The sequence below is a fragment of the Hyperolius riggenbachi genome, chromosome 2 (genome assembly GCF_040937935.1).
Source record: "Hyperolius riggenbachi isolate aHypRig1 chromosome 2, aHypRig1.pri, whole genome shotgun sequence".
Classification (NCBI taxonomy): Eukaryota; Metazoa; Chordata; class Amphibia; order Anura; family Hyperoliidae; genus Hyperolius; species Hyperolius riggenbachi.
The window spans coordinates 443,541,413-443,560,620 of record NC_090647.1 but is presented as its reverse complement, the minus strand read 5'-3'; the positions used below and the strand labels follow the sequence as shown (position 1 = coordinate 443,560,620).

Sequence of the window (19,208 nt, the reverse complement as noted above, 5' to 3'; positions counted from 1 at the left end):
CGTGGGTTGGAAATCAATCATTGTTTAGCATGTGTTGGAAAGGAAGCAGCATGCACACGGTTAATCAGGTCTGAGTTGCAAGCCTTTAGTTTTGAGGCGGAGCTGCAAACTGTAACGCCCCAGTGGAGCTCAATGTGCTCAAGACCAATACTACAGTTCCAGCAAACAAAGTCCAGAGAAAGAAAGGGTCTGGCACTATTGAGGCAGGGAATACACGTGACTGTTTTTGTGTGCATTTTCTGCACAAAAAAACAGAGAACACATGTTAATCAACGGGCTAGTTCACACTTAAAGAGAACCTGAAGTGAAAATCAAAATTCAAAATAACCATACACAGGCCATACTTATACCTCCTGTGTAGTCTACTCCTCAATCTCTTTCTCCTCTCCCGCTTCCCATTTTTCCACTGTGAACAATGAAATTCTCCGCCCTCCATTTTAAAAATGGCCATTACCCCATAACAGCTTCCTGATCAGCACACTGTTAAACTGTAATATCACCCACTTGAGCCATAGGGAAACATGGACATTACCTTGCACATTCAGTTGCAACTAACAGCTGCTAGAATATAACTGACAGCAACTGGTATATTTCAATTCTGACTAAATATTGTCAGAAATGGAAGGGATCACTGAAAGAAGAAAATGTGAGCTTCTGAGAGGAACTGTCAGTGAGGTTAATATGGTATATTCATTTGCAGCAACGTCATTTACCAGGAAAGTGCTAGTGTAATATTTGTGTGGCAAGCACAAACAACATTTAAAACTTGCAAAACCTTGTGTACTAACTGTTCTGGTATTGTGAGTGCAGAGTGGAAGCCGTGGGTCCCGGGGTTGTTTATAGCATGTGTACAGGCTTGTATTTCATTTCCGGTGCTGTGATAGCAAACAATACACTACATTTACCCACGCATACATGTAAGTTTCCCACCAACAATCACATTTATTTCTGAGGTTTACAGCTGAGAGAGATATTTCAGTCTTGAGATTTAACAGCTTATTTTTCCCAGCCCTGCTCTGTTTTGGCTTAGGGAATCCTGACCTTGAGATAAAACACTGGAATAGATAAATATACTGTATGCTACTGAGAAATTCTTACATACACAAAGAGCTCCTCTCCTGTGATAAAACTTAACCAGTTATTTCTCCCAAAGCCCATCCCAGCTAAACAGAAAAACTAATTAGTCAATGACTTATTTGTGGTATATAGAGCATTAGGTAGCTGCAGGGCCGCTGCTAAAAGCACATTATATAATGCAATCTGTTAAATGGTTCATTGACAGATGTATTCAAGGAAATCGTTTAGGAATGGAAAACAAGCAAATAAAATACCCCAGAGCTTTTCATGACCTAGAAAATGGAGAACGGCCATGCTGCAAAAGGATGGAGGGCAGTAGTAACACAATCATTAGACCTCGCTAAGCTATTCCTTATTTGTGAAGTGCCAGTATACAGCGTTGGGGAAACACATGAATATTCAACGCAAGCAAGGAGAGGATGATAATAGAGCACAAGGCCACTTTAAAAGAACTCTGCTAGGTCCTTTGCCTGCTAGACAGGTGGAATGGCTCGCTTCTCTGCCTTCTTATTCCACTCACATCCTCAAGTGGTGAGATCTAGAAAACAGAAGTCTATCCCTCCCTTCCAGCAACCATAAGAAATTTGTATTCTCCTCTTAGAACATGAGCATGCATGCACGCTTCTGTACAGTTTTCAGCAATGCCTATCAGTCTGTAACATTGATGTGTTACTGCAAAACAGAACCACACAAGTGTGCTCAGGCCCATAAGGTATTAGCATCAGGTTCTTGGCTTGTGTTTAGGCCAGGCTAAGATAAAATAGAAGATTTACCGCAGTAGTGGAAAGCCACTGGATGGCCCAGAGCTGTGATATTCATCTGCCTGCTAATGCGTAGGCCATACTGCCGTCTACACAGTGCAGCTGTTGTCCTACACAAACAGCAGCACAGCAGCGTTTGTACACAGACCGCAGCATGACCACAAGGTAAAGGAGGGTCCCAGCCAGCAGTGTTGCGGTCCAGGAAGATACGGGAAGCCTCTGGCTCATCCACAGGCTGCTTGGGTAAGTAACTAGCTTTTTGGGGGGGGGGGGGGCGCAAAGGTGTTAACATGTTTGCTTTAACCTCCTTGCCGGTTATCCCAAGCTCAGCTCGGGGTAACCTGCGCAGGAGGATTTCTCAGGTCCCGCTGGGCCGATTTGCATATTTTTTTTTCCCTACACGTAGCTAGCACTTTGCTAGCTGCGTGTAGTATGCGATCGCCGCCGATTCGACGCTACCCGCCGCGCCGAGCCGCCCCACCCCCCACCCCAGACCCCTGCGCAGCCTGGCCAATCAGTGCCAGGCAGCACTGAGGGGCAGATCGGGGTTCCCTGTGACGTCCCGACGTCCATGACGTCTGTGACGTCATCCCGCCCCGTCGCCATGGCGACCGGGGAAGCCCTGCAGGAAATCCCGGAAATTCCTGCATACTCTGATCGCCGAAGGCGATCGGAGTGGGTGGGGGGATGCCGCCGCTCAGCGGCTATCATGTAGCGAGCCCTGGGCTCGCTACATGATTTAAAAAAAAAAAAAAAAAAAAAGTGCGGCGCTGCCCCCTTGCCGGATTTTTTAGACCGGCAAGGAGGCTAAAAAGAGATCTGTAAGAGGGAAAAAAAAAAAAAAAAAAGTACCCCATGGGGTACTTACCTCGGTGGGGAAAGCCTCTGGATCCTAATGGGGATTCCCTTGTCGTCGTCCTCCATCTCAGCACTGGCAGCCACGGAAAATCTGCAAACAAGCTTGGCTCCAGGAGCATAACAATCCTGTGTGAGCCTCGCACAGGCGATGTAGCGGCTTTCATTCGGGCTCAAGTGGAAATAGCAGAGCCTGATCAGATCCGTTCTACTGCGCAGTAGTGCAGATCCGATCGGGCTCTGCTATTTCTGCCTGAGCACAAACAAGTCGCTACTGTGCTAGGCTCTCATAGGATTGTACAAAACCTAATCAATATTGCGGGATATCAACCTGAAATATTCAAATTCTGTCTCACCTATCGATACATATGAAACACAAAAGGAAAATATAGGGAGCCTGAATTAATGCAATTTATCAAAATGTAATCACTTATTTAAATGCCATAAGAACACCACGAGTTTAAAAACAATTAAAAATCGCATTCATACAGCAAAACTACACCAGGCCGGCCAGGTTATTTCAAGAAGACTTCAGGTGCACCTATGTATCTAATGTTACCGGTATATTGCAGTAAAGGTCTTCAGGCCCCTTTAAATCCTGCGCAGTTGCTGTATATAGTCATCCCAAAGGCATATCTTCAATCCACCCTTATATTTATAGTGCCTCTATGTAGTCACTCCAATATGGAACACCCCCATTACATGTAGCATGGGCTACACCACCCTATCACGCCAGGCTTCCACCACAGCAGGTTAAACAAATGACATCCAGAAAATAAAGGACTTGTGAACTGGCTTGCTTTAGCAATATCGTTTCATCAGCTCCACAACTTGTCTAGATACATCCACATATGGCTGGTACTCACGCGCCCTGACTGGTCAGCAGGGGCTGTCAGTCTTTTACATTGGCTCCGTCCAGGTCACTGGGCTACTGGGAGACCAAGACATCTCTTTGAAGATTAACCGCACAGATAGCTTCCATCCGGAACGAAGCCGGCAAGGGATGAGGGGCGGAGGCTCAGGGTGGATCGATGCCGCCGGAGACTCCGGCGGGATGACGTCACTGGACACGTGACGCGTTTTGCCAATAGGCTTCTTCAGACGTGTGCGCATGTGCCTGGGCATAGGGTCTTCTTATGTGCGACCATTGCTACGCCCACCACATACGTAATTCCGTAAGTGTTACCATGGAGATTTCATAAACTGAGCAGACTCCATCTAATGGTCATTATTGAGAAGGCAGCCAGAATTATTTTTACAAAAATACTTTTAGGTTCATGTCACTATTGAGCCCATATGGTTGCATAGAGTTGCATTGATAAATCCAAAAGGACTCTTTCCTCAACAACTGCTGGTCAAAGTCCCCCCTTCTGGGACTTATGTTTAATTTATAAATTTCCTTTTGCCTTCAAACATCTAGGATTGGAATTATGGACCATTTTAAAATGCATAGCAACCAGGCTTTTTTCATAGCTGTTTTTAATATTGTTGACATGCTCCTGTATACGATCTCTCAGAGGTCTATATGTTTTCCCAATATAGACCTTATTGCAACTACACCTCAGCTGATAAACAACCTTTTCCGTGTTACAATCAATATAATCATTAATCCTATAATTAACAGAGCCATCATGATTTGGAAAAGAATCTCCTTTTTATTCCATATATGGACACATAGAGCAATCACAGCAACGAAACATTCCCTTTTTATTTCTTTTGACCATGCCAGGTCTATCTTTTGGTTCAAATTCACTGCTCACGAGCACGTCCGACAGGTTTTTGCCCCTCCTTGCTGCCATATGGGGGTAATCGCCCACCAAACTTTTAATAATCGGGTCCCTACCTAGCAAATGCCAATGCCTGCCAAGTATGTCCCTTATTTCATTGTAATGAGATCCATAGGTGGTCACAACTCTGACCAATCCAGGATCATTTCCTTTTAAATTGTCATCTGATCTGTTTACCAACAGATCAGTTCTTCTTTTTGATAATGCCTTATAATAGGCTTTATTGATTATATGTCTAGGATAGCCTCTGGCTAAGAGCCTCATCTTGAGGTCCTCAGCTTCCATTTTGAAATCCTCAATTTGGCTGCAGTTGCGTCGTAATCGCATGAACTGACCTATAGGTACAGCCCATTTCTGCGACGGCAAATGAGCACTTTTAGCTGACAGCAAGGTATTTCCGGCGGTCTCCTTACGGTACGTGCCCGTGATCAGCACATCCCCCAACTTTTTGATTTTTAAATCTAAAAAGGAGATGTCAGTTTTACTGTAAGTGTACGTTAGAAATATATCTCTATCATTTTTATTCAATTCTCCGACAAACTCGTGCAATTGGGACTCAGTCCCCTTCCATACTACGAGTATGTCGTCCACATATCTTAGCCATAGGGCGACGTGTTCCCGGTACCCACGCATGCCCCTGACCATGGTCTCCTCCCAGAAGCCCAGGTGTAGGCACGCGTAGGACGGGGAACACGCCGCTCCGATGGCCACGCCTTTGTGATGGATACCAAAGCTGTCTTGGCGGAGATTGAAGGGGTACAGGTTGAGGAGGATTGCCTCTTGGTGGGGTTGGACGTGGAAGCTCTTTTCACGTCCATCCCCCCACCAGAAGGCTTTGGAAGCTCTAAGTTATTATTTGGAGAGGAAATATAATGATCAACAGGCTCATTCTGAGTTTGTGTTAGATATGATGAGGCTCATTTTGAATTACAAGGAGAGAGGAATTTAAAGGAGAGTTGTATCGACAGAAAAAAGGCGTGGCCATGGGAGCGGCGTGTTCCCCGTCCTACGCGTGCCTACACCTGGGCTTCTGGGAGGAGACCATGGTCAGGGGCATGCGTGGGTACCGGGAACACGTCGCCCTATGGCTAAGATATGTGGACGACATACTCGTAGTATGGAAGGGGACTGAGTCCCAATTGCACGAGTTTGTCGGAGAATTGAATAAAAATGATAGAGATATATTTCTAACGTACACTTACAGTAAAACTGACATCTCCTTTTTAGATTTAAAAATCAAAAAGTTGGGGGATGTGCTGATCACGGGCACGTACCGTAAGGGGACCGCCGGAAATACCTTGCTGTCAGCTAAAAGTGCTCATTTGCCGTCGCAGAAATGGGCTGTACCTATAGGTCAGTTCATGCGATTACGACGCAACTGCAGCCAAATTGAGGATTTCAAAATGGAAGCTGAGGACCTCAAGATGAGGCTCTTAGCCAGAGGCTATCCTAGACATATAATCAATAAAGCCTATTATAAGGCATTATCAAAAAGAAGAACTGATCTGTTGGTAAACAGATCAGATGACAATTTAAAAGGAAATGATCCTGGATTGGTCAGAGTTGTGACCACCTATGGATCTCATTACAATGAAATAAGGGACATACTTGGCAGGCATTGGCATTTGCTAGGTAGGGACCCGATTATTAAAAGTTTGGTGGGCGATTACCCCCATATGGCAGCAAGGAGGGGCAAAAACCTGTCGGACGTGCTCGTGAGCAGTGAATTTAAACCAAAAGATAGACCTGGCATGGTCAAAAGAAATAAAAAGGGAATGTTTCGGTGCTGTGATTGCTCTATGTGTCCATATATGGAATAAAAAGGAGATTCTTTTCCAAATCATGATGGCTCTGTTAATTATAGGATTAATGATTATATTGATTGTAACACGGAAAAGGTTGTTTATCAGCTGAGGTGTAGTTGTAATAAGGTCTATATTGGGAAAACATATAGACCTCTGAGAGATCGTATACAGGAGCATGTCAACAATATTAAAAACAGCTATGAAAAAAGCCTGGTTGCTATGCATTTTAAAATGGTCCATAATTCCAATCCTAGATGTTTGAAGGCAAAAGGAAATTTATAAATTAAACATAAGTCCCAGAAGGGGGGACTTTGACCAGCAGTTGTTGAGGAAAGAGTCCTTTTGGATTTATCAATGCAACTCTATGCAACCATATGGGCTCAATAGTGACATGAACCTAAAAGTATTTTTGTAAAAATAATTCTGGCTGCCTTCTCAATAATGACCATTAGATGGAGTCTGCTCAGTTTATGAAATCTCCATGGTAACACTTACGGAATTACGTATGTGGTGGGCGTAGCAATGGTCGCACATAAGAAGACCCTATGCCCAGGCACATGCGCACACGTCTGAAGAAGTCTATTGGCGAAACGCGTCACGTGTCCAGTGACGTCATCCCGCCGGAGTCTCCGGCGGCATCGATCCACCCTGAGCCTCCGCCCCTCATCCCTTGCCGGCTTCGTTCCGGATGGAAGCTATCTGTGCGGTTAATCTTCAAAGAGATGTCTTGGTCTCCCAGTAGCCCAGTGACCTGGACGGAGCCAATGTAAAAGACTGACAGCCCCTGCTGACCAGTCAGGGCGCGTGAGTACCAGCCATATGTGGATGTATCTAGACAAGTTGTGGAGCTGATGAAACGATATTGCTAAAGCAAGCCAGTTCACAAGTCCTTTATTTTCTGGATGTCATTTGTTTAACCTGCTGTGGTGGAAGCCTGGCGTGATAGGGTGGTGTAGCCCATGCTACATGTAATGGGGGTGTTCCATATTGGAGTGACTACATAGAGGCACTATAAATATAAGGGTGGATTGAAGATATGCCTTTGGGATGACTATATACAGCAACTGCGCAGGATTTAAAGGGGCCTGAAGACCTTTACTGCAATATACCGGTAACATTAGATACATAGGTGCACCTGAAGTCTTCTTGAAATAACCTGGCCGGCCTGGTGTAGTTTTGCTGTATGAATGCGATTTTTAATTGTTTTTAAACTCGTGGTGTTCTTATGGCATTTAAATAAGTGATTACATTTTGATAAATTGCATTAATTCAGGCTCCCTATATTTTCCTTTTGTGTCTCATAGGATTGTGATGATCCGGAACCGGTTTTAGATGGGTGACGGTGTTGGAACGGAGTGACGGAGGAGGATCGGGGAAGCCACACTAGGATCCAGAGGGTTCCCCCTCCCGAGATAGGTTTCCCTCAGGTGCAGTTTTTTTCCCTTAGGGCTCATTCACACTACAGGTGCAGTTTTTTTCCCTTAGGGCTCATTCACACTACAGAGCGCATACACGAACGTGATTTCGTGCATGCGTTCCCATTGTGCGGCCATCGCACAGAATACACGTTGTGGTGTGCTAGGAGCGCAGACGTTGGTAGCCAACCCATTAGGATGTGTGCGTTGTGTGATTAGATGTTCCCAGAAGAGTTACATCATATTACATCGTAACGCATGGGAACGCACACCTGTAATGTGAATGGTAACATGAAAGTCTATGGACTTTCATGTTGCCATGTAGATCGTACACTATGTGCGTTGCGTCGGAACTGACAGCGCAGCACATAGTGTGAATGAGCCCTTACAGATTCTCTTTAAGTTAAGATTTAAAGTTAGATTTACTTGAATCTACAAGGTTGGAGAAAAAAATAAAATGGTTTCTCTGATCATGGAGAAGTCAAAAAAAAGCTTACTTTTCTGTTTACAGACATCTCCTTCAGATGTGAATTGCAAACAAATAGGATTTGTTTTAAGCCTGCCTTCATCATTATTAGTTGTAATAATTGGTACAGAGCCAATATCTCCCATGCCATTGTACAAAATTGGTCCAATGGTGAAATATCATTTATAGGTCTAGTGCACACCAAAAACCGCTAGCAGATCCGCAAAACGCTAGCGGTTTTTGAAGCGTTTTTTTTCCTTATTATTATGAAGCGTTTTGCGGTTTTGTGTAGCTTTTGTGTAGCAGATTACAGATATTGTTACAGTAAAGCTGTTACTGAACAGCTACTGTAACAAAAACACCTGGAAAACTGATCTGATCTGGCGTTTTATCAAGCGTTTTGAATTTTTCCTATACTTAACATTGGAGGCAGAAACGCCTCCGAAATCCAAAAAATGCTGCAGCCCGGGAGTATGTGTTTCTGCAAAACGCCTACCGCTCTGGTGTGCACTAGTCCATTGAAATACATTACCCAAGCGTTTCCACATAGCGGTTCTAAAAACGCTACCAAAAACGCTCGGTTTGCACTAGGCCATCGAGTAGAGATAGGTGTTGGCTTAGGCGAACAAACAGGGCATAATGTGCCAGGCAAGGAAATGTTTAAGATTAGGTTTTACATTAAACACTCTTTAGGAGAACCAAGAATGATGAGAACTTTATAGTAGTCTATGACTGTGTCCATCCAAGTCAGGGGTTTGTTTGTTTTTTGCTTGGTTGTTTTTGTTGTACTTTACACATGTCATTGTTATCATGTATGCCCTCAGAAGCATGAAGCTAAATTGAAACATCTACAGATGAAAGTATTCATCATGTTATGGATCTAATTTCCTACCTCCCAGTTTTTGTCACGTAGGTGGCCAGGTAACCTTGGTCTGCCCAGCTGTGCACGGTTTCTGTCATTCCATATTCTTCAAATACGGGCTGCAGTTCTTTAATAATGGTATTTCCGTCAGCTAAAAAGTGACACAGAAAAAAAACAGCATTTCAAAATTCAAAAATCCTTATACAGAAAAAGTAATCATATATGGCATGAACATATTTGTTGTTATTTTTACTTGCTGCCAAACTATGTTCTATGTGTTAAATAAAACAAACAGTCTTGTCTGTACAGTGGTCATTGTAAAACTTAAAGAGATTGATTTGAATGTCAGATGCGTGTATTATGCTTAAAGATACCCATGTAATGTTACAATATCGATTACACAATCTTACCACTTCTATGCAATATGAGGGACTACCTACTGTATCTGTTCAAAGTATATATTTACTCAGTATATCCTTCTACTACATGTATTTGGTAAAACCATACAATAAAGATTGTATCATTGATTGGCACTCTTATGCTAGGTAGACACCATACAATTTTCTGGCAGATTTTCCTGCTAGATAGATTTTTTCCAACATGTTCGATCTGAAATTTGATTGCTTTTCCGAATTTCTGATAGTTTAATTTTTTTTATCGATTTTCATAGAACTGAACGAAAAATCGATCGGAAAAAAAAAAAACTATTTAAAAAACGGTTGAAAAATTGATTGCAATTCAGATCAGACATGTTGGAAATTATCAATCTGGCAGGTAAATCTGCCAGAAAATTGTATGGTGTGTACCTAGCATAAGACAGTCAAAGGTATACCAAAACATGAGGTAGCAAAATGTTTACAGTACATCATGTCTAACACAATAGACACAAAGGTTCACTTAATGAAAAAAAGTAACTTGTAATAAATCGCACAAAGCAAGATTTTAAAGTACTGTATATACTCACGTATTAGCCTAATTTTTCAGCACAAAAAAATGTGCTAAAAAGTTACCCCCTCGGCTTATATGTGAGTCAGTGGAGCAGAATGGATGCTGGTGCAGGTTTTGTTATTGGCAGAGGAGTTTAAGGATTGTGCACTAGTGATCCTGCTCTTGCCAGATGGCTCCTTGCTGTGTCTGTGTCCTGCAATATGGTGTGCAGAGTGCGCTGCTCAACACTACCTGTGTCCCCCTTGCTTGTGGAGCGGAGCGTGCCAGCAACCTGTCAGCGGTGCAATGATCGGGTGTTCTTTCTTTGTGGCAATCGCTGTCTCGCATATCTAAGACACCATTTAGTGATTTCTTAAGACACAGCTGTATCATCCTTGGGGCACATCTGGCTATGGGGAGAGGGGCTGACTTGTACTGGGGGAACATCTGGCTACTGTGGAGGGGGCTATATTGGGGGTGGGCTTATACGTGAGTCAATCACTTTTTCCTGGTTTCTGAGGTAAAAGTGGGTACCTCGGCTTATATGCGGGTCGGTTTATATGCGAGTATATACGGTAAGCATGTAAGGTAAAGGCATGAAAGGGCAGGTGCCGTAGTGGGAAGCCTCTGGATAGTCAACAGGCTTCCCTGATCTGCCTTGACCCTCTCCGCTGCTAGCCATGACCCTCTACACCTCCGTAGCTGTGCTTCCTCCCGAGTACGAGCACCACCACACTTCGCAGGCCCCAGTAGGGTTCCAACCTGGGAAGTAGCACAAAGCCGCACGTGCACCGATAACGTTTTGTTTTTTAGAGGGAGCCAGTGCTGCAATGGAGGAGTGTAAGGAGATCGGGGAAGCCTCTGGACTACTCTAGACTATCCAGAGGCTTCCCTATAGCACATAAAGTATTTTTTTTCTTTAGGTACATTTTAGAAAAATCCCCGAAAGAGCGTTCTGGGAAAAAAACAAGTAAACATTGTGCTCACTTACAGAAGGAAAAAAAACACAACATTTCACAGTAATTAACCTTGTCAGCAGTAAAGATGCTTGCATCTCTTAATAAATGAGGTAAAATTTTACAATGGGCAAACATTGACTAATTTAGTAAAAATAAGTAATTGTATTCCTTAAGTTACACATAGTAAGTTCAGACCGCCTTGAGAGCATAATTGTCAAACGCAAATACCCAAAAAAATGTTTTGGGGAGAGCAGTTTATACAAACAACTCACAAATAAAGTAAGGCCAATAAAAAGCACAGTCAAAAAAAATCTATTACTGGCTGCTATGATCTCTGGTTAATTAAAATGTATGCATTTTCTTTTCACTACAGGGAGATTTCATAAGAGCACATCTAAATATAGCCAATGGTTCTCAGCTTACTTGCTGGTATTTTTAACTGAAATATAACTACTATAGTTCTGTTACATTATAGAATGATCCATCCTAAGTGGTAGAAGATCACAACAAACCATAGTGATGCTGCCAAACTTACATTAAAACGTACTATCTGCTTTTTGCACCTCCTCCAGATAATCACGATGTGGTATTGGTGCACAAACAATTAATTACACAAAAGTATTTCCACAGAATAGATAGGGGTATAGTAATGTCCCCACGCTCCAAAAGTTCCCGGAAATCCAACCATGGACAGTCATAACCGAACAAGCGCATAGTACCTCACATCTATAATGTTTATACTTTATTAACCTTCAGGGTTTTTTCATTCTACCGGCATTTGTGTCAAAAGCGTGCTCCCAAAAATCAGCCCTCAATGCCCGAGTTAATCATTCATCACCTGTGGCGGAATCCTAGTGCCAGGGCAGGCCGGAGGGGGTGCCCAGAGAGAGCAAAGATGCAGCGATGGAGCAACAATAAACGGATTCTGAGTCTAGCCCAACTGTATCTTTTTTTCACCCTTAGACAGGAGTAAGGCCCGGTTCACATTAGCGGTGGCTATCCGGAATAGCCGTGCCGGAGCCGCACCGCATGCTGGCCGGACGAAACGGACGCACGGCATAGCAATGTAAGTCTATGCCAGGGTTCACATGTGTCCGTTTCGTCCGGACCGGAGCCGGACCGGATCCGGACTCCGGTGTCCGTTCCAACATGCGCTATTTTTTGGTCCGGCTCCTCCGGCAGCCGTATCCGGGGCGGAGCCGGACTGCACCATCCGGCCAATGGAAACCAATGAGAACCGGAGAGCGCACAACACACTGGCAAAAAATCCGGATGTTCTACCCCACTTCCTATGAGGATTGTTGCGGCGATATTGTATCGGGGACACATGGGCAACCATTTTGGAGTGGAGCAGCACGAGCTGGAGATGTTGGCAGCATGTTGGAGGTGGAGGTGAGTGCTAAACAGCGGAGGGCCTGATTCCACAGGTCCCCCTTCTGCTGACCTCCCAGACCCCAACATTTTTTTTTGTTTTTATACAGGTTGTTATCTCTTTAAGAATCCGGATCCGGACCGCAACCGTGTTCATACCGCACGGAAACCGTATGCAACCGGACCTGATCCGGACAGGAACCGTACGGTTCAGGTCCGATCCGGCTCCGGTGCGGTCCGGACATCCGGTGCGGTTTTTGCAAAACCGCAAGTGTGAACCGGGCCTAAAAAGTCGGGCTTGCTGCTCAGGAGGTTAAGGACAGGGCTGTGGAGTCGGAGTTAGAGTCGGAGCAGTTTTGGGTACCCGGAGTCGGAGGTTTCATAAACTGAGGAGTTGGAGTTGGAGTCAGAAGATTTTTGTACCGATTCCACAGGAGTCAGAATTTTTGTTTTGTTTTTTTGCAGTAAAATAAAAATATTTTAGCAGTGAGTATACAGGCCAGGAACTACAGCACTTTACAATCCCTCACTGAGCAAGTCCAGTTATAATTTATGAGAACATCCACAAGTGAGATCATTTTTTCGAGTGGCTGGCTGGAACATGGAAGAGTTAGGACCTCTGCCACAATCTTACTTCTGTTCCCTCACAGGTGCCATGTGTGTTTGGAAGGTACCTTGTAATTGTTGAATGCATTTTATTCAGTACTGCTGCTGGTTGTCTACAGGACAGAAAGTGATGGAGATTGACTCCCACAGGGACACTGACAGTAGTAACAGACAGAGCAGTTCCAACTTTTTCCAACTCACTAAAACAAAAGACAGAGGAAAAAATTGCACTATCTAGTTGAAAGCCTGGTACAGGTTTTTAGCTATGGTTGGTCAATCACTTACCAGTATTAATTTTACCACTTCCATGTGGTATGAGGCTCAAAAGATATTGAATACTATGAGGAGATTGTGCAGGTAAACTTTCATATTACATGGAGGTGGTAAAATTGGCCAGTGATTGGCCAATCATAATTGAAAGTGTGTACCAGGCTTCAGCTTTTAAACAAACTACTCAGACTAGTGGTATAACTACAAATCAAAGGGCCCAACATAAAACCTGGGTACACATGTGCAATGATTACACCCTCCATCTCTCCCCCCCGTGGATATGGGAAATCATTGAAACGTACAGTTACATAAAAGGTATATTGCATGCAACACACAGGCACACAATTGTATAACTAGCACGTTAGAAAACCTCGCCCTACACCCCGGGTCAAACATTCTATCACTGGCAAGCATTTAGCACTGGGAAGATACACACCAGACTGCTGACATGTTCATAAACTGAAATTATAGGCTTGGCTAAGTTCTTATTTATGCTAATGGAGAGGAGTGGGAGGAGCAAGCACATACATTGGTGGAGCAGCAGTTTGTCTTGAATAGGAACAACATAAACCAGCAGATTATTACAATTTATTTTCCTCATCAAGTCAAGCTCAGACGAAACCTCCTGGCAGAGGTTTTACATCAATAGATGTTGTCAGATCAAGAAACTGTCATCTTTTGTCTATGGACTACCTAAGCGGACTATACCTATGCACAATTACATGGCTGTGTTGCATTAGATCACAGTACTGCACTTGTAAGGCCCAGCTCCAGTGTATCTCTAGTGCCCTCAAACCAGGGTAGCATGGTGGCGTAGTGGTTAACGCTCTCGCCTTGCAGCGCTGGGTCCTCGGCTCGAATCCCAGCCAGGTCAACATCTGCAAGGAGTTTGTATGCTCTCCCCGTGTATGTGTGGGTTTCCCCCAGGCACTCCGGTTTCCTCCCATGCCCCCAAAAACATACAAATAAGTTAATTGGCTTTGACCTAAATTGGTCCTAGACTATGATACATGCACTACACGATACATACATAGACATATGACTATGGTAGGGATTAGATTGTGAGCCTTTCTGAGGGACAGTTAGTGACAAGACAATATACTCTGTACAGCGCTGCGTAATATGTCGGCGCTATATAAATACTTAAATAATAAATAAATAAACCTTGGTTTAAACCACTTGGTGGCACACCCAGGCTATGCATATGCATAGGTTAGGATTAGTTCATGTTAGGTCCCCTCCCATCGAGGATGACTTCTCCGCAGTGGGAGGGACGAGTACTTAAGTTGCATGCAAGCTGTGGATGTGTATGCTAGGTGTGTATTTTACCCCACAATTGGGGCTTGCACTCTCTTGCAGGTAAGCACTTATCTGCTTTTAAGTAGCGCTTCTCATTTCCTTGCCCTGTACTAATTTAATTCATTTTTGGTCAGCTGCTCCCACTTAACAGCCTTGCTTTTGGTGTAAATGCAGAGCTTCTGTTTGGGTTCAAGGTGCGTTTGCAGTTTCTGGGGGGGCTCAGCGCATCTCTGATTGGAGGCCATTCGGAGGCGGCCTTTTGATGTGCTGATCTACCTTTTGCACAATTTTCAATTTTACTTGGTGGCGCACCCAGGCTATGCATATGCATAGGTTAGGATTTAGTTAGTGTTAGGTCCCCTCCCATCGAGGATAACTTCTCCGCAGTGGGAGGGACGAGTACTTATCAAGTTGCATGCAAGCTGTTACAAGAAACCAACATCCTCCAGTGGTAGACAGGTCATGTGTATGCTAGGTGTGTATTTTACCCCACAAGTGGGGCTTGCACGCTCTTGCAGGTAGGCACGCGTTTTTTTGTTTTTTTTTAATAATCTTTTATTTCAGAAAATATAGTAAACATTGTACAAGATATTGGCATGTAAGATTTGTAGTTTCATAATGAACACTATTTTCCACAACACCCTATACAATTATCACTGCAATTTGTCAGATCAATAAGGGTCCCATAGGAGAGGATCTATAATTTTCCAAACAGCAATATGTCAAACAGTGTCCATAAATAGTAAGCTCTTCCACCTTAGCGGAGTGATATACAGGGAGTGCAGAATTATTAGGCAAATGAGTATTTTGACCACATCATCCTCTTTATGCATGTTGTCTTACTCCAAGCTGTATAGGCTCGAAAGCCTACTACCAATTAAGCATATTAGGTGATGTGCATCTCTGTAATGACAAGGGGTGTGGTCTAGTGCCATCAACACCATAGATCAGGTGTGCATAATTATTAGGCAACTTCCAAAATGGGTCAAAAGAAGGACTTGACAGGCTCAGAAAAGTCAAAAATAGTGAGATATCTTGCAGAGGGATGCAGCACTATTAAAATTGCAAAGCTTCTGAAGCGTGATCATCGAGCGTTTCATTCAAAATAGTCAACAGGGTCGCAAGAAGCGTGTGGAAAAACCAAGGCGCAAAATAACTACCCATGAACTGAGAAAAGTCAAGCGTGCAGCTGCCAAGATGCCACTTGCCACTAGTTTGGCCATATTTCAGAGCTGCAACATCACTGGAGTGCCCAAAAGCACAACGTGTGCAATACTCAGAGACATGGCCAAGGTAAGAAAGGCTGAAAGACGACCACCACTGAACAAGACACACAAGCTGAAACGTCAAGACTGGGCCAATAAATATCTCAAGACTGATTTTTCTAAGGTTTTATGGACTGATGAAATGAGAGTGAGTCTTGATGGGCCAGATGGATGGGCCCATGGCTGGATTGGTAAAGGGCAGAGAGCTCCAGTCCGACTCAGACGCCAGCAAGGTGGAGGTGGAGTACTGGTTTGGGCTGATATCATCAAAGATGAGCTTGTGGGGCCTTTTCGGGTTGAGGATGGAGTCAAGCTCAACTCCCAGTCCTACTGCCAGTTTCTGGAAGACACCTTCTTCAAGCAGTGGTACAGGAAGATGTCTGCATCCTTAAAGAAAAACATGATTTTCATGCAGGACAATGCTCCATCACACGCGTCCAAGTACTCCACAGCGTGGCTGGCAAGAAAGGGTATAAAAGAAGAAAAACTAATGACATGGCCGCCTTGTTCACCAGATCTGAACCCCATTGACAACCTGTGGTCCATCATAAAATGTGAGATTTACAAGGAGGGAAAACAGTACACCTCTATGAACAGTGTCTGGGAGGCTGTGGTTGCTGCTGCACGCAATGTTGATGGTGAACAGATCAAAACACTGACAGAATCCATGGATGGCAGGCTTTTGAGTGTCCTTGCAAAGAAAGGTGGCTATATTGGTCACTGATTTGTTTTTGTTTGGTTTTTGAATGTCAGAAATGTATATTTGTGAATGTTGAGATGTTATATTGGTTTCACTGGTAAAAATAAATAATTGAAATGGGTATATATTTGTTTTTTGTTAAGTTGCCTAATAATTATGCACAGTAATAGTCACCTGCACACACAGATATCCCCCTAAAACAGCTAAAACTAAAAACAAACTAAAAACTACTTTCAAAAATATTCAGCTGTGATATTAATGAGTTTTTTGTGTTCATTGAGAACATGGTTGTTGTTCAATAATAAAATTATTCCTCAAAAATACAACTTGCCTAATAATTTTGCACTCCCTGTAGTTTCAAAACATGTGGTAATACTATACACCAAGGTATAATTACTTTTTTCTCCTCTATCCCTTCCCTCCCTCCCCCACCTCTCCCCCTCTTTTTATCCTATGCACTCACAGCGACCTTTTAATCGAAGATATTAATTACAGGGGTCTAATGAGAAGTGTATGATCCGACCATCAATTGCCAGCGGTAGGTGAAGGTTGGGAATGAGACGGTTGCATTATTCGCCCTTAAAGGGGAACTGAAGAGAGGGGTATATGGAGGCTGTCATGCTTATTTCCTTTTAGACAATACCAGTTGCCTGGCAGCCCTGCTGATCCTCTGCCTCTAATACTATTAGCCATAGCGCCTGAACAAGCATGCAGCAGATCAGGTGTTTCAGTGGTTCAGACTTATAAGTCTGATCTGACAAGACTAGCTGCATGCTTGTTTCTGGTTTTAATCAGATACTACTGCAGAGAAATAGACCAGCAGGGCTGCCAGGCAACTGGTATTGATTAAAAGGAAATAAACATGACAGCCTCCATATACCTCTCTCTTCAGTTCCCCTTTAAGTGCTGTTTCAAATTCCTCTGAATGTCTGAAAAAGTTCCAATATGACCAGGTTTTCTTATATATATCAGTTTTGTTTAGGGCAGCAAACGATAGATCTTCCATTAATTCAATGGTATCTAATTCTTTAACCAGCTCCTCATTGCCAGGTATAGTTGTTCCCCCCCCAATGTCTAAGTAGTAGGCATTTGGCTCCGTTGAGGGCGTGTTTTACAATAGAATTTTTATACCCCCTCATAGACCAATTATTGCAGTGTAGGATATAGAAACCCGGATCAAAGGGAACCTCTCTATTAGTGATAGCTTTAAGAGGTCTCTCGATTTTTTTCCAGTAGTCTGTGCGTAAAGCCCATATAATGTGTAGTAAAGTCCCTCTATGTGTTTTGCATCTCCAGCACATGTCTTCCCTATCTGGAAAAATGGTTTTCAGTCTGACCGGAGTAAAGTACCAGCGGGTAAGTATTTTATAATTGGCCTCTTGTATTCTAACTGCTCTTGAAGATTTGTGAGCATAAATGCAAATTTTTGACCTTTGTGTATGTGTGAAGGACCTGCCTAGATCTCTCTCCCAGGCCACAAAGAAACGCATTTGGGGAGCCGCAGATATCGACAGTATCGAATACATTTTTTAAAGGGTTTTTTCACTCAACCCTTCCCCCAAACATAGAGACTCAAATTCAGATGGCTTCCGTAGCAGGGTAGGGTGTAGCTCTAGCGAAGTCATAAGGTATCTGTATTGAAAATATTCCCACCATTGTAGATTTGCACAAACTTGCCTCTCCCTAAGAGCAGAGAGAGAGATCCAGCCGCCCCGCAGACACATATCTCTAAAGCGTATATTTCTTTTCTCATATATTCTATTACATGGGAGCCCTTCTCCTATTACTCCACAGTTTGGATAAGCAGACACTGGCAATAGAGGAGAGGGGAAGGGTGCTATTTGTAAATATCTATTCACTCTATGGCAAACAGAGACTGTATTATGGGCTAGAAATGGAAGGTGTCAAGAGAGTTTAGGCTGTAGGATAGTCCACAGCAGATTCTCAATCGGGTAATTCGAGAGTGTTCTTTCAATTTCCACCCACTGTTTACAGTCCCTGTGTCTATGCCAGTGAACTGCGCGAGTCAAGACAGCTGCCTCATAATACCGTCGTACGCATGGCATTGCCAGTCCCCCTAGCTGTTTGGGGCAATATAAAATGTATTTTTTCAGACGGGGAGGCTTATGTCTCCAAATGTACCTGTTAAATGTAGATTGCATCTGTTGGAAGAACGAGAGTGGCATTTCAATTGGTAGAGTCTGGAATAGATACAGTATCCTAGGCATTACGTTCATTTTTATCACTGATATTCTTCCCAACCATGAAAGGTGTGGGAAGTCCCAATTTTTTAAATCTGTCGCTATTTTATGTAGCATTGGTGGAAAATTTTGGGAATAGAGGTTTGTAGGGGAATCTGTAATATTAGTGCCTAGGTATCTAATGACATGGCTGTTCCATTTAAACAGAAAGTTACCTCTGAGAGAATGTTCCAACTCTGATGGTATTTCCACTCCAAAGGCTTCGCATTTGTCTGGGTTTATTTTGAAGAAAGAGAGTCTCCCAAATCTTGTAAAGTCCTCAAGAAGATTGGGCAGGGATAGTAACGGCCGAGTTAAAAAGAATAAAAGGTCGTCGGCGTAGGCTGCAATCTTATGATTTGTCTCCCCTATACTGAGTCCCATGATGTCCATATTGTTCCCAATCTGACAGAGGAATGGTTCTAATGCCAATGCGAAGATCAATGGGGAGAGTGGGCATCCCTGCCGAGTACCGTTAGTAATATCGAGGGGATCTGAAATAATGCCATTTACCTTTATTTTAGCATTCGAAGTCGTATAAAG

At 43.4% G+C, this 19,208-nt stretch overlaps 1 protein-coding gene across 2 annotated transcripts in view; it reads right to left on the bottom strand.

Moving 5' to 3' along the window:
• The window catches only part of LOC137544556 (spermine synthase-like), a 200,581-nt gene that overhangs the window by 146,712 nt on the left and 34,661 nt on the right, over positions 1 to 19,208 (bottom strand). For both annotated transcript variants that reach the window (XM_068265655.1, XM_068265656.1), the window contains exon 2: positions 9,059 to 9,179. In XM_068265655.1, coding sequence (XP_068121756.1) covers positions 9,059 to 9,179 — 121 coding nt within the window. The remainder of the gene's footprint in view (positions 1 to 9,058; positions 9,180 to 19,208) is intronic.